Below are 16,283 nucleotides of genomic sequence, written 5' to 3' on the forward strand. Positions count from 1 at the left end.
CAGGTGAAGCTGGAGCTGGGCTGGAGCTTCCCACAGTCCCCAGATATATTGCTTTGCCGTGGCCGCCATAACCAAGTACCACAGGCTGCAGGGGTTTCAACAGCAGACCTCAGTTTCTCGGTTCTGGAGTCTTGGAAGTCAAAGATCAAGGTGGCGGCAGGCTTGGTTCCTTCTAAAGCCTCTCCCCTTGGCTTGCAGGTGGCCATCTTCTACCCATGGCCTCACACGGTCTTCCCTCTGCTCCTGTGTTCTAATCTCCTCACCTTCTAAGGACGTTAGACATAGTGGATCAGGGTCACCCTAATGACCTCACTTTAACTTAATTACCCCTGTAGAGACGCTGTCTCTAAATACAGTCACATTCAGAGGTCCTGGGGTTCTTAGTACAGGCTGCTATAACAAAGTACCAGAGACTGAGCAGTTTGTACACAACAGGAATTTATTTCTCACACTGGTGCAAGCTGGATGTCTGAGATCAAGGTGCCAACATGGCGGGCTTGTGGGGAAGACCTCTTCTGGGTTCCAGAGTGCCAACTGCTTGTACCCTCACTTGGCAGAGAGAGGATGAGAGGTGTCTCTGGGGTTTCTCTTATAAAGGCACTCGCTAATCCCACTCGTGAGGACTCCACCCTCATGACGTAATTACCTCCCAGAGGCCCCATCGGATACCATTACATTGGGGGTTAGGATTTCAACATGTGAATTGAAGCAGGGGACACAAACCTTCAGTCCTTTGCACAGGGTTTAGAATGTCAGCATATGAACTGGGATGGCAGGGACACAGCCCAGTCCATAACAGCAGGGAAGATATTTCCAGCATGGTGAGGCAGCATAGAGCACAGGCCTGGGGTCAGACCACCTGATTCAAATGCCCAGTTTTCCAATTCCTGGATTCTGTAAAGGAAGGAGCCGTCTTTTCTGGACTTTGGGTCCCGTATGATTTTCCTACTGCTTCTGTAACTAATCATCACAAACTTGATGCTTCAAACAACACACATTTATTATTTTACAGTTCTGGAGGCCAGAAGTTGGAAATGGGTCTCTTTGAGCTAAAATCCTGGTGTCTGCAGGGCTGCATTCCTTCTGGAGGCCCTGGAGGAGAATCTGTTATCTTGCCTTTCCAGCTTCTAGAGGCACCTGCAGTCCTTGGCATGTGGCCCCATTCCCCACCTTTGAAGCCAGCGGTGGCCGGCTGTATCTTTCTCATACTGCATCACTCTGACATCTGCTTCCATCAACCTCTCCTTCTGTGATGCTGACCCTCCTGCCCTCTTCCTGCAGGGACCCTTGTGATAACATTGGGCCCACGTAGGTAAAGCAAGATTATCTCAAGGTCCTCAATGTAATCCCTTCTGCAAAGTCCCTTTGGCCATGTAAGGGGACATATTCACAGGTTCTGGGGACTAGGATGTGGGCGTGTTTGGAGGGGGCAGGCATTATTTTGCCCAAGTACATAGGCTGAGCCAACAGGAGACCCTCAATAATTAGTCATTTTTAAAAATATACATATGTATTTATTTTATTTTTTTAAGATTTTATTTGAGAGAGAGAGACAGGGGTAGAGAGCATGAGTAGGGGGAGGGGAGAAGGAGAGGGAGAAACAGAGTCCCCGTTGAGCAGGGAGCTCGACATGGGGCTCCATCCCAGGACCCTGAGATCATGACCTGAGCTGAAGGCAGACGATCAACCGACTGAGCCACCCAGACACCCCTTTATTTATTTATTTGAGAGAGAGAATGAGCATGAGGAGCAGAGGGAGAGGGAGAGAGAATCTCAACCAGACTCCCCACGGAGCACAGAGCCCAACTCGGGGCTTGAGCTCATCACCCTGAGATCAGGACCTGATCCAAAACCAAAAGTAGGATGCTTAACCGACTGCGCCACCCAGGCACCTCTAATTAGCCATTTTTGACACTCTGACTATTCATATCTGCAACACCAGCGCCTCGAGGGTAGGGAACTTCATCTCTTGTACCCCACTGTTGAATCGGTGGCTTCTCCCTTCTGGGAACTGGGTCTCAGGTGTCAGCACCATGGACAGCGCAAGAGAGCTGTCCCAGGTGCTGCCAAGGCCCCCTCGCTGGCTTCCCCTCGTAGCCTGACCCCCAGGAGATCTCTAGGTTTTGAGGAGCACATTAAGCTGAAAATTCAGTCCCAGTTTGCCCCTTGTCTACATCTCCACCCTAGTGGCCTCATACCACTCATGCTCTTCCAAATACACCCCTCATGCTGTTTCAAATACACCAGATTCTTTTTCTCCAACTCTCCACAGATTCCTGCCTTGAATCCTTTGTTCTTTACTCTTTACTTTTTGTGTAGCTGAATACCTCTATCTTCAAATACCACCTCTTCAGACTGTCCGAAGCTACTGTCTAAAGTAGCTTCCCCACCCCCACCTGCCCCATTTCCTTGCTTTTAAATCACAATCTCTAGCCACAGTTGTTTTACTTGTTTATTTAGTTGTTTATATCTGTCTGTATGAGACGTGCTTGAATGTTAGTTCCATCACTGGAGAAACCTTGCAGAGAAAGCTCCTGGTCCATAGTAGCTGCTCAATAAATGTTTGTTGAATGAATTCAAGCTCTGAAGACCAATCAAAGATGCTTGAGATGTCTCCCACTCTCTAGGAATCTTGGAACCCCACCCTGAAACCACATCATTTCCCCTTTCCTTTAAGCACAGATGGACACCATCAGCAGCAATGACAATAATGAATTTATGGAGAAATTGCCATATATCAGGACTTGTGTTGATGCAGGTATGTTCTCTCTAAATTCTCACAGCTCTGTGGAGTGCATATTATCATCCCATTTTATAGGAGACAAAACCAAGGCTCAAAAGGGGGTTAAGTTACACCGTTGTTAAGAGATGGAGCCAGGATTTATATTCATAAGCTTACTCACTACCCAGTGCTATTTCCCCAGGGAGTGGACTTGCTGAGATTTCCATTATAGGCTGTAGTCCTGGGGGCAGCACTTAATCCTCAAGAAGGAAGTCCTCCATGGACCTAGAAGGAGCCCCCTGATCACTAGAGCCTACCTCTAAGGAGCCCCAAGTCTTGACAACTTATACTGGCATCAACATTTCCTACCTTCTCTCACTGATCCTGGGCAGGATGGGACCCTGGGCACCTTGAAGCTGGAATGGAGCCTGTTATGGGCTAGACTGTGCCCCCTCCCAAATTCAGATGTTGAAGTCCTAAACCCTGGGACCACAGGATGTGACTCTATTTGGAAATAAGGTTCTTAAGGAGGAAATTAAGCCAGAATTAATCTAACTGGTGTCCTTATAAAAGGGGGAAATTTGGACACTAAGATACACGGAGGGAAGACAATGAAGACACAGGGAGAACATCATTTGCAAGGCTAAGGAATTCCTGAGGCCCCCAGAAGCTAGGAAAAAGGCATAAAAGATTCTTCCTCACATCGCTCAGAGGAATCAACCCTGTTAACACCTTGATCTCTGACTTCTAGTCTCCAGAACTGTGAGACAAGAAATTTCTGTTCTTTAAGGCACCTTGTCTGTGGTCCTTTGTTATGGAAGCCCTACCAAACTAATATAAAGCCCTTGGCTGGACCCAGGTACCAAGATGTGGTTGGGTTGGTGTATCAGTCAGGATAAATCAAATTATGCTGCTGTAACAAGTGACTCCAAAGTCTTGGGGGTCTAAAACTATACAAAATTAATTTTTTGCTCTCAAGATGTATCTGTCACAGATCATCTAGGGTTTCTTTCCCATGTGCCTCACTCCTCACCCCAAGTGATGAAGCAACCACTATCTGGAATGTTTCAGATCACTGTAGCAGGGGGAAGAAATCTCTGGGGGGCCCTGTGCAGCAATTACATACTCTGACCCAGAAATGACACATTTCTGCTCACTTCTCATTGGCCAGAACAAGTCACATGGCCCTACTTAACCATGAGAGGGCAGGAAAGAGCAGCCCTACCCCGCGCCCAAAAGAGAGAGCATTGGAAATATTTGGTGAATGTCATTCATCATTTAACAGAATTAGCTGGGCTCCCAGTGGAGCTTCTTGGGCTGTCCAGGCTACTTCTCCCTGGTTGTAGAGCTTAAGGCTCAGCTAATGCTAGAAATCTTGGGGTTCCAGTGAAGGCCTGGGTTTTGGGTCAGGGGGCCTACCCTGCAGCTCACAGGAGCTGACCGAGAGGAGTGGGATCAGAGGAGACTGATGGAGCCAGACTTACAAGGGACTTTGCTTCACATGTTTCTGGCCAGGTCTCTGAAAAGAACCATACAGAGGTCAGACCCCAGGACGTCTGGAAAGCTGGTTAAAGGGTCTCTCTTATATAGAATGGTCTCCTAGGTATTTCTCCCCCTCCCAAATGAAAACAGATGTCCACCAAAATCTTATACACAGAAGTTTATAGTATCATACTCATAATAGCCAATCAAATACCCTTCAACTGATGAATGAATGAACAAACTGTTATAGCCACACAATGGAATACTATTTGGCCACAAAAGAGAAGTGAAGTATTGCCACATGATACAATGTGGATGAAACTTGAAAGCATTATGCTGAATGAAAGAATGTATTAATGTGATGACTTTATATATATATATATATATATATATATATATATATATACACACACACACACATTGTGAAAGGATCCCCCATTGAGTTATTTAACATGTCCCTCACCTCACATATTTATCCCCCCTCTTTTTTTGTGAGTACATTTAAGTTTTACTCTTAGCAAATGTCAATAATACAATACAGCGTTATCAACTATAGTCATCATGTTATAGATCAGATCCCTAGACCTTATTCATCTTATAACTGAAAGTTTGTGCCCTTTTACCAACCTTTCCCTATTTCTCCATCTCCCAGCCCCTGGCAACCACTTTTCTATTCTCTGTTTCTATGAAGTCAACTTCCCCCCCCCCAAGATTCCACATGTAAGTGATGCCTTACAGTGTTTGTCTTTGTCTGACTTATTTTGCTTAGAATAATGCCCTGCAGTTTCATTCATGTTATTGCAAATGACAGGATTTCTTTCTTTTTACCTTAATTTTTTAAAGGTTTCATTTATTTGTCAGAGAGAGAGAGATCACAAGCAGGGGGAACAGCCAGCAGAGGGAGAAACAGACTCCCCGCTGAGCAAGGAGCCCGATGCAGGACTTGATCCCAGGAGCCACTCAGGTTCCCCCCATCTCAGAAATTCAGGATTTCTTTCTTTTTAAAGGCCAAATAAGGGATGCCTGGGTGGCTCAGTCAGTTAAGCAGCTGCCTTCAGCTCAGGTCAGGGTCTTGGGATTGAATACACTGAAGCCCACTGAATTGTACACTTTCCATGGGTGAATTGCATGGTATGTGAATTAGATCCACAGACTTGAGTGGGAACCTTTGGGAGCGGAAGATTTAGGGTAATTCAAAACGGGGACCTTGGGCGCCTGGGTGGCTCAGTCGTTAAGCGTCTGCCTTCGGCTCAGGTCATGATCCCGGAGTCCCGGGATCGAGTCCCACATCGGGCTCCCTGCTCGGCAGGAAGCCTGCTTCTCCCTCTCCCACTCCCCCGGCTTGTGTTCCTGCTGTCGCTATCTCTCTCTGTCAAATAAATAAAAACAAAACAAAACAAACAAAAAAATGGGGACCTGGATTTTCTCAGAGTTGGGGGAGATTTTGCCCTTCGCCAGCCAGGTAACTTCCTTTTCTCACCTGGGTCTTTTACATAATTTTAGTCCCTGACTCAAAGGGTTCCTTTGTGATTAAAATAAGATGAAACAGAACTTACAAGAGGACACAACACACACACACACACACACACACCCCTTTCCTGGATCAGCCTCTTATTTCTCTGCCACCAGGGGGCGATCTTGCTGTGATAGTTGGGTGTCTGGCCCCCGTTGTGAAGATTTCAGGGGTGGAGCTTTCTACTGCGGACTGAGGGAGCCTGAAGTGTGGGCAGCAGTTGGCTAACTCTTTGCTTTCTTTTGTCCTTTATGGTTAAACAACGTGCACTGGGGAGGGTGTGCTTTTTCTCATTATAAAATGATTACTGGTGTGTTTAAAAGGCGAAAGATTTATGCGATCTGAAGAGAAACCAAAGTGTTACTGGTGTGTTTATTTTATTTTTTTTATAGTTTAAGCTGCTATGTATTTTTTTTTAAATATTTTATTTACTTGACAAAGAGAGGCACAGCAAGAGAGGGAACACAAGCAGGGGGAATGGGAGAGAGAGAAGCAGGCTCTCCACTGAGCAGGGAGCCCGATGCGGGGCTCGATCCCACGACCCTGAGATCATGACCTGAGCCGAAGGCAGACGCTTAACGACTGAGCCAAAGGCAGACGCTTAACGACTGAGCCACCCAGGCGCGCCTACTGGTGTGTTTAAAATAAATAAAGCATAGGGGCGCCTGGGTGGCTCAGTCGTTAAGCGTCTGCCTTCGGCTCAGGTCATGAGCCCAGGGTCCTGGGACTGAGCCCCGCATCCGGCTCCCTCCTCAGTGGAGAGCCTGCTTCTCTCTCTCCCATTCCCCCTGCTTGTGTTCCCTCTCTCGCTTTGTCTCTTTCTGTCAAATGAATAAATTCCTTAAAAATAATAATAATAAAATAAAATAAATAAAGGTAATGTGTGTTCATTTGGAAATATATATTCATGATATATGGTCAGTAGAGCATTCAGAGTATACAGAATATAAAAAAAAGGAAAATAAGTCATCTGCATTCCACTCCCTAGACACAAACACTATTAATATTTTCTTCTCATTTCCCAGTTTGTTACTTTATACTCAGTTTGTGTTTTTCTTTAAGATTTTATTTATTTATTTGACAGAGAGAGACATAGCGAGAGAGGGAACGCAAGCAGGGGGAGTGGGAGAGGGAGAAGCAATGCTTCCCTCAGAGCAGGGAGCCCGATGTGGGGCTCGATCCCAGGACCCTGAGATCATGACCTGAGCCGAAGGCAGACGCTTAACGACTGAGCCATCCAGGCGCCCACTCTATGTTCAGTTTAAATGACCCATTTTTGCTTTTATTGAAACTCAGAGCTGTGAAAGAAAAGGTGGACAGATCTGATGACATGAAAACATGTCATCATGAATAAAGACAAAAGACCAACCCAAGCAGCAGCCTGGAAGGAATATTTGCAATATAAAGTATAGGCAAAGTGCAGATAATTGCTAATGTTTATTGAGTGCTTACGGCATCCTGGGCACTGTTCCAGGTGCTTTCTATGTAAAAAGTAATTTAATCCTCAACCCTATGAGGTAGATACCATTATTATCTTTACAAATGAGAACAAGAGACACAGAGAGGTTAAGTGACTTGTTCAAGATCACACAGCAGAGCCTGAATCAGAGCAGCTTGGCCCCAGGGTCCATACTCCTAACCTTACATCAGTATGCCTCCTTATATAGTCCAGGTTGGCAGCCAGACTATGTAAACAGGCTAGACGTAGGGGTGCCTGGGTGGCTCAGTCAGTTAAGCATCTGTCCTCGGCCTGGGTCATGATCCCAGGGTACTTGGATGGAGCCCTGAGTCGGGGCTCCCTGCTCAATGGAGAGCCTGCTTCTCCCTCTCCCTCTGCTCTTCCCCGCCCCGCTTGTGCTCTCTCTCACTCTCAAATAAAGTCTTTAAAACAAAAAACAAACAGGCTAGACATATAAAGAGCAAATGAATAAATAAGTAACAACAACAGCATGCTTAGTCTCACTAGTAATGGGACAAATTTGAATTCTTATTCTTTCATTTAGCAAATGTTAAAAATATCAAAAACATCGAGTCTTATGGAGAATTGGATGGATAATGAGCGTCGCCACACTGTTGGACAGGGGAAGCATAAATTGTTGAAACTTTTTGGGAAGGGATTTGGCTATGGTGGAACAAAATATTTAAAGCACCTAACTTTGGACCCTGCCACTCTCCATCCAACAATTGAGCCTGTAAGTACGTGTGCCTAACGATGCGTGCTCATCACAGTCTGGCTTGCAATGATGCTGTTGCTTGTAAAAGTGAAACATGGCAAACAGTCTCCATGACTGACAATAGGGGCATAGTTAGACAAATTAGGGCATGGCATGCTATGAGAACGCTCTGTAGCCATTAAAAAGAATGAGACAGACCTATATTCATTGACGTGGAAAAATCCCTCCATACCTTGCTCCATGGGAAAAAACAACAACAACACATAACATTGAGGACAGTATGAGTGCATTTATGTCATAGAATGGACACAAGTATGTAACCAGACACCTTGGAAATTTCTTCCAGACAATTGACAGTGGGTCCCTCTTAGAAAGAAGAGGCAGGGTGAGAGTTTAAGGGGGAATTTCTGTATTTTTTACTTTTCTGTTATTTGAGGCTTTTACAATAAAGTTGTATTATTTCAATGATTTTCTAAAGCCCCAGAATATATCTTGTTAAATATTCTTTTAAAGCATGACACCTCCCCCTCTCCCTTGCCCCCATGGCTGCGTAATTATTTAACCTGTCCTTTCCTGCTGGGTTGTTTGCAACTTTCCTCTGTTATACAGGAAACTGGGATGCATATCCTTGTATGTTAATCTCTGTGCCTCTGTGGTGAATTCCTTATGCTACTCCCAATTCATTAGTGAAGAAATGAATGAACAAGCACATATTTATTGTTTCCCTGCTTGTGTTCTTACAAAAATATCTCAGATGTAGAAATACTTGACAAGTTGCCCTGGAAAAGGTGGTACACATCCCTGGGAATGGATGCAAAGTCTTGCTTCTTAGAACACTTGAAAACACTAGGCAGGATTGCAATTTTAAAATATCTATGATTGAAAACAGAATGGCTCACATCCATATAGTGATATCGTGTGCCAGGTTCCATTCTAAGTGTTTCAATGCAATTTTTTTTAATTTAATGTTTTAATTTATTGTGTGCAACAATCCTACTTTGCTCTTCACTTTATAAGTAAACTGAGACACAGGATGATGAAGTGACTTGGTCAGTGGTCTGACTTTTTAAATAAGAAACTCAGAGGGGTGCCTGGGTGGCTCAGTCGGTGAAGGGTCTGCCTTTGGCTCAGGTCATGATCCCAGGGTCCTGGGATGAGCCCCGCATCAGGCTTCCTGCTCAGCGGGGGTCCTGCTTCTCCCTTTTCCTGTGTCCCTTTCCCCCACTCCTGCACATTCTCACTCTCAAACTCTGGTGGAATGGTTTGAGGCTCTGATTTCATGACCTAATATCAATGTGTTCTTAACTTCTTTTTTAAGATTGTATTTTTAAGTAATCTCTACAGCCAACATGGGCTCAAACCTACAACCCCAAGATCAAGAATTGCATGCTCTACTGACTATCAGTCAGGCCCCCACCTTACCTTTTTCTATAAAGGGTCACTTAGTAAATATTTTTGGCTTTGCAGGCCATGCAGTTTGTGTTGTGACTACCCAACCCTGCCATCATAACTCAAAAGCAATCAGACATCATGTAAATCAGTGGACATGATTGTGTTCCAATAGAACTTTATTGATGGACACATGAAATTTTTTTTTTTAGGGATGCCTGGGTGGCTCAGTTGGTTAAACATCTGCCTTCAGCTCAGGTCATGATCCCAGGGTCCTGGGATCCGGTCCCGTATTGGGCTCCTTGCTCAAGTGGGGAGCCTGCTTCTCCCTCTGCCTGCCACTCCCCCTGGTTGAGCTCACTCTCTCTCTCTGACAAATAAATAAATAAAATCTTTAAGAAAAAAAAGAAAAAAAAATTTTAAAGCAGGGGCTTGAACTCATGACCCTGAGATCAAGACCTGAGCTGAGATCAAGAGTCAGGCACTTAATGTTTGTTAAATGAGCCACCCAGGCCCCCTTTGAAATTTTGAATTACATATAATTTTCAGATATTGTCAAATATTCTTCTTTTGATTTTTTAAAAGATTTTATTTATTTATTTGAGAGAGAGAGTGAGAGACAGAGAGCACGAGAGGGAAGAGGGTCAGAGGGAGAAGCAGACCCCCTGCTGAGCAGGGAGCCCGATGCGGGACTTGATCCCGTGACTCCAGGATCATGACCTGAGCCGGAGGCAGACACTCAACCGCCTGAGCCACCCAGGCACCCCTCTTCCTTTGATTTTTAAAAATCATTTTAAAATGTCAAAACCATTCTTAGTTTGCAGGCCATACAAAAACAAGCAGTGAGCCGTACTTTGCCCACCCATTTTAGATGTTCCCTATATATTAAAGATATTATGCCCATTGTCATTTATGTTGCAAATATTTTTACATCAATTTATTTTATGACTTCATCTTTTTACTCTTAATCCTTTCATCAATCTGGGATTTATTTTGTTATATGATGTGTGGTAGGGTTTGAACTGATTATTTTCCTAAATGGTCAACCAGTTGTCCAAGCCATATGTAAAGAGTGCTTGAGAGTGTTAAACTTTCTAAAGTGTACTGACAGGTGTGGTAGGTGAGCTGAGCAATCTGTTTGAACTCTAATGAAGTCTCCACCGCCCAGGGTCCCCTCACCTGTCATGGATTCTGAGAGAGACCCCGTCTCTCTGTGACCAATTTGGGATTGTCTTCCAGGATGAGCTTACACCAGCATTTCCCAAACTGGATTCCTTACATTCTTTCTCGGAGTTAGGTAAAGAGGGTCTGCAGACCAGAAAATACTTCAAACTGGGGCTTCATCAAAGAGTCAAACAGGCTTTCCTTATTCATTCAACAAACGTTTGCACTAGCTATGTGCGAGCACCATGTTGGAATCTGTAACAACAGTGATGAGAAATACAAAAACACAGTCCCTGCCCTTATATTTCTGTGGGAAAGTGAAATAGTTGTATCATATAAGATGTGTGTATTTATTAACTTTATAAGAAGCTGCCAAGCTGTTTTCAAAAATGGCCACACTATTTCAGCAGGTGTGGGAGCGTTCTAATTGCTACACAATCCTCGCCAACTTTTGGTATTGTCATATCTTATCTTTTATTTTTAATTTTAATTAATTAATTTTTTTTGTTATTCTAGTGGGAGTGCCTCTCATTGCAGTTTTAATTTGAACTTCTCTGATCACTAATGACACTGAACATAGTTACTTGCTATTTGTATAACTTCTTTGGTAAAGTGTTTAATCTTTTACCCATGGGGGAAAAAACACCTTGTTTATCATATTGAGTTGTGAGAGTTTTTAATATTTTCTTGGATACAAGTCTTTTTATCAGATATGTGCTTTGAGAATGTTTTCTCCCAGTCTGTGGCTTGTATTTTCATTTTCCTATTGGTATCATGGAAAGGCCGACCCAAAGTTCGACATTTTGATTAAGTTCAGTTTGTCGTTTTTTGGATGATCTGTTTTTTGTGTCCTACCAAGAAATACTGGCCTAAAAAGAGGCCTTTTTCTCATAACAGAGATTTTTCTCTTATGTTTTCATCTAGAAGTTTTATAGTTTTCATTCTAGGTTTGGGTCTGTAATCTATTTTGAGTTACTTTTTATATATGATGTGAGGTAAGGATCAAGGTTTATTTATTTATTTTTGCATATAAATGCATAATTTTTCCATCCCATTTGTCAGAAAGACTCTCCTTTTCTCATCAAGTTATCTTGACAGCTTTATCAAGATCAACTGATCATGCATGTGTGGGTCTATATTTATGGGCTCTCTATTCCATTAACATATATGTTTATCCTTATACCAACATAATATTGTTTTAATTGCAATTTATGTCTTGAGATCAGGTAGCTTAAGTCCTGCAATTTTATTCTTTTTATTATTATTATTATTAGGGGGGCCCACCCAGGCATCCCAATTTCATTCTTTTTCAAATTGCTTAAGCTATTCTAGGTCCTTCACATTTCTGTAATTTTTTTTAAAAATATTTTATTTACTTATTTGAGACAGAGAGAATGAGAGAGAGAGAGAGAGCACATGAGAGGGGGGAGAGTCAGAGGGAGAAGCAGACTCCCCGCTGAGCAGGGAGCCCGATGCGGGACTCGATCCCGGGACTCCAGGATCATGACCTGAGCTGAAGGCAGTTGCTTAACCAACTGAGCCACCCAGGTGCCCTGGGTTATTTTCAACAAAGATCTCCATAGTGAATGATGCTATATATTGATTGTATTTCTTAAAGTAAACTTTTTTTTTAAAGATTTTATTTATTTATTTGAGACAGAGAGAATGAGAGAGAGAGAGCACATGAGAGGGGGGAGGGTCAGAGGCAGAAGCAGGCTCCCTGCCGAGCAGAGAACCCGATGCAGGACTCGATCCCGGGACTCCAGGATCATGACCTGAGCCGAAGGCAGTCGCTTAACCAACTGAGCCACCCAGGCGCCCTCTGTAAGTTTTGAATCAGCTCACCAACCTCTACCAAAAAAACCTACTGGAATTTTGATTGGGATTGCATTGAACCTATGGATCATTTTAGGGAGAAATGACATATTACCAATATTGAATCTTCTAATCCATGAACGTAGTGTATTTCTGTGTTTATTTTGGCTTTCTTTGATTTCTCTGAACAGTGCTTTATGGTTTCCCATGTACAGGTCTTACATATATCTTGTTAAATTTATCTCTAAGTACTTCATGTTTTTGATGATATTGAAAATAGTATTGATTTTTCACAATTCCATTTCCAATTGTCTATTGTTAATATGTAGAGACAGAATTATATATAGATCTTGTATCCTACAACTTTGCTAAACTCACAATAGGTCTAGTAGCCTTCTTGTCAATTCTTTTTTTTTTTTAAAGATTTTATTTATTTATTTGAGAGAGAGAATGACAGAGAGAGAGAGAGCACATGAGAGGGGGGAAGGTCAGAGGGAGAAGCAGACTCCCTGCCGAGCAGGGAGCCCGATGCGGGACTTGATCCCGGGACTCCAGGATCATGACCTGAGCCGAAGGCAGTCGCTTAACCAACTGAGCCACCCAGGCGCCCCTTCTTGTCAATTCCTTATGATTTTCTATGTAGATGATTGTATTTTACCTGTTTTCCTTCTTTTCAATCATGTAGACTATCATATTTAACTTTTCTTTCCAATTTGTGCTTTTTAAATTTCTTTTCTTGCCTTATTACATGGCCATGACTTCCAACGCAATGCTGAATAGAGGCAGTGAGAGCAGACACCTTTGCCTTATCCCCAATCTTGGGGTAAAACCTCCCAGCATTCCCTATTAAGTATGTTGTTTTAGCTGTAAGTTTTCACAGATGTTTTTTAGTACATAGAGGAAATCTTTTATTCCTAGTTTGCTGAAAGGTTTTTTTCAGTATCATGAATCTGTGTCGATTTTTGTCAAATGAGTTTTCTACATCGGTTAAGATGATGATTCTCATCTGATTCTTCTTTTCTAATCTCTTGGTATGGCAAATTAGATTAATTGATTTTCAAATGTTGAATCAACCTTGCATTCCTCAGATAAACCACCACGTGATCATGATGTATTTCCCTTTTTATACATTGCTGGACTCTATTTGCTAATATTTTGTTAAGGATTGTTTGTGTCCATATTCATGAACGATATTAGTCTGTGGGGGGGCGGGGCGCCTGGGTGGCTCAGTTGATTAAGTGTCTGCCTTCGGCTCAGGTCATGATCTCAGTGTCCTGGGATCGAGTCCCGCGTCAGGCTCCCTGCTCAGCAGGGAGTCTGCTTGTCCCTCTGCTCCTCCCCCGCTAGTTCTCTCTCTCTCTCTTTCTCTCAAATAAAAAAAAAAAAGATATTGGTCTGTGGGGTTTTTTTTCTTGTAATGTCCTTATCTGGTTATGATATCAGGATAATACAACCCTTATAGAATGAATTGGGAAGTGCACCCTCCTATTTTCTGGAAGAATTTGTGTAGAATCAGTATTATTTCTTTCTTATATTTTGTAGGATTCACCAATGAAGCCATCTGGGCATGACGTTTTCTTTGTGGGAAGGTTTTAAGTCACAAATTCCATTTCTAAATAGAGGACTATTTAGGTCGTCCATTTTTTCTTAAGTAAGCTTTTGTAGTTTTGCATTTCAAGGGATTTGTCTATGCCATGTAAGTTCTCAGATTTATTGACATAAAGTTGTTCACAAAATTCCCTCATTATCCTTTTAATGTCTGAAGGACCTGTAGTGATCTCGCTTTTATTCCACTGTGCAAGTGCTTCTCAAGCCTCTGCTTCTGTCACATTTCCTATTGTCTCATTGGCCAAAACAAGTCACAGGGCTAAACCCTGACTCGGTGTGGGAGGGGATCCCCCAGGAGGGTGGAGACCGGCAGATGTGAATAAATTGGGAGCTATTACTTCAACAATCTGCCATACACACTAGCTCCTTGTGGAAAGTTTCTGCCCCTAAGGAACAGATTCATTCATATTACATCCTTAGTGATTTTGTGCAACCAGTTTTATTTATACAAATATAACAAGAGTATTGAACATTCATTAAGACCAGCTTATTGCATGGTCTGCCTGCCTACAATTCCTGCCTGCCTACAATTCCTCCTAATCACAACTGTAATTAAATAATTGCATCTTTAGCTGTTCAGTGTCCATGTTCCTACTAGAATATAAGTTCCATGAGAACAGAGACTGTGTCTGTCTATCCGGGTTGAATCCCCAGCTCCTAGCACATAGTAGATGCTCTACTAATTCATGTATTTGAAATGAAAACCTGTAATCTACAAGCTACTCCACACCTTGGCAATTATCTTCATGTCTAGGATACGTAATTTGATAGGAAAATTGAGAAATGAGGTGGGGAGTCTATGAAGCAGACTCCACAAGCATGAACTGAGTACCTACTGCATGCATATATGATTCTGCTAAAAGAATAGATCTGGGGCCGGGAGAGCTGGAAGGGACAGTGAGCTCCCTTCTCATGGAAAGAATCAAAGACAGGCTGTACAAGAGGAGACAGAGATGCTGTAGAGGGGGCTTGTTTTAGCTTTGGGGAAGGTTTGGACTAGCCCATATTTATGGTTCCTTTCATCTCCAATATCCTACAATTCCACAGCAAGGATTGAGTTTGAGGGAGAGAGAAGATGTGGAAAGGAGCAAAAAGGGAGGACTCCAAGAGGTGGAAGGATGGGATAGTGGGGAAGAAGTTTCAGAGAACAGCAGAGGAAGTTGTGGAGGGTGGTTGGAGATGCAGAGAGGTTTCAGAGGGGAGATTTTAGGTGAAGTTTCCACTCCCTCTCACCTCCCTTCTTTGACTCCTCCCTTGTACCTCTCACACGCACCCTTGAAACTGCTTTCCTCAAGGTCACTATTGAACACTATGTTCCTGTGTCTACTGTGAGTGCTCAGTCCTTATCTCCCAGACCCTCCAGACCAGCCCCGAACACTGGGGAGCACTCCCACCCTCTAGAAACCCTTGCCCTCTGGTCTTCTTCTCCAGGCTCCATTGTCAGCCTGTGTCTTGTTCTCCATGGGGCTTCAGTTTCCGACTTTCTTATGGGCACCCCAGGTTCTGGCCATGACTCTGGAGGGGCTCCTTAGACATGGGGTCTTGGCAGACCGCAGCATCACAGGACCCAGAGTTTATATGTGATCTGCCTTTTCCAGCATGTCCTTTAGCTGTGCCCTCAGGGTTGGCAAGGGCCAGTGGGCACAGCAATGACCTTAGAGGTGATACGGAACCTTCATCTGTGTTGAGTCCCCACAGGTTTCACCAATGTCAGGAGAGCAGTCAGAGGCCCCTCCTCTCTCCACTTCTCTCTTCCCCCTCCATCCCCTACAATCACATTGGTCTTCAGGTTTTATATCTGCAAAGTCACTGCCTCACATCTGTTTGTCCAAAGACCTTGTCCTACCAGAGGGAGGGAAAAAAGAGATGAAGTGGACAGAAAATTTCTTCTCATCAAGGACAATGCAAAGGACGGAAGGCATACTTGAGATAATCTCTCTCCCTTGACCTGCATCAGTATGGACTATGTGCGTGAATGTGTGTGCGCGCGCGTGTGTGTGTGTGTGTACAAATACTTGTGTTCATGAGTGCAATTGTGTGGGTATCATTCAGTATATTTGTAAGTTTCCAAGTATGTGTTTGTGGATATTTTAGTATTATTCATGTGTCCCATTGTGCGTGTTTGTGTTTATTATAGACTATTTAAAAAAAAAGTTTTAGGTTTGTGGCAAAATTGAGCAGAAAATATAGAGTTCCCATATACCCCCTGCCATCACAAAATCACAGCCTCCCCCACTTAGCAACATCACCCCAGAGGGAGACATTTGTTACAATTGATGAACCCGCATGGACACATCATCATCACTCAGAGTCCATAGTTTATATCAGGGCTCAGTCTTGGTGTCGTACATTCTGTGGGTTTTGACAAATGTGTAGTGACGTAATAATTATAGTCTCATACCGAGTATTTTCACTG

General features: G+C 43.3%; 1 protein-coding gene across 7 annotated transcripts in view; it reads left to right on the forward strand.

Moving 5' to 3' along the window:
* Positions 1-8,359, forward strand: part of PNPLA6 (patatin like phospholipase domain containing 6) — a 30,433-nt gene extending 22,074 nt beyond the window's left edge. For 6 of the 7 annotated variants that reach the window (XM_064571734.1, XM_064571730.1, XM_064571738.1 and 3 more), the window contains 2 exons: positions 2,683-2,758; positions 4,857-4,993. In XM_064571734.1, the coding sequence (XP_064427804.1) occupies positions 2,683-2,758; positions 4,857-4,978 (198 nt within the window). In that variant the 3' untranslated portion in view covers positions 4,979-4,993. Of the gene's footprint in view, positions 1-2,682; positions 2,759-4,856; positions 4,994-7,720 lie in introns of those variants that run through there. The other variant, XM_064571712.1, reaches the window with a different exon arrangement.
* The last annotated feature ends 7,924 nt before the right edge of the window (positions 8,360-16,283 follow it).

This window comes from Mirounga angustirostris, unplaced genomic scaffold (assembly GCF_029215605.1).
Source record: "Mirounga angustirostris isolate CCGP_5_RB_7025 unplaced genomic scaffold, mMirAng1.0.hap1 SCAF_1, whole genome shotgun sequence".
NCBI lineage: Eukaryota > Metazoa > Chordata > Mammalia > Carnivora > Phocidae > Mirounga > Mirounga angustirostris.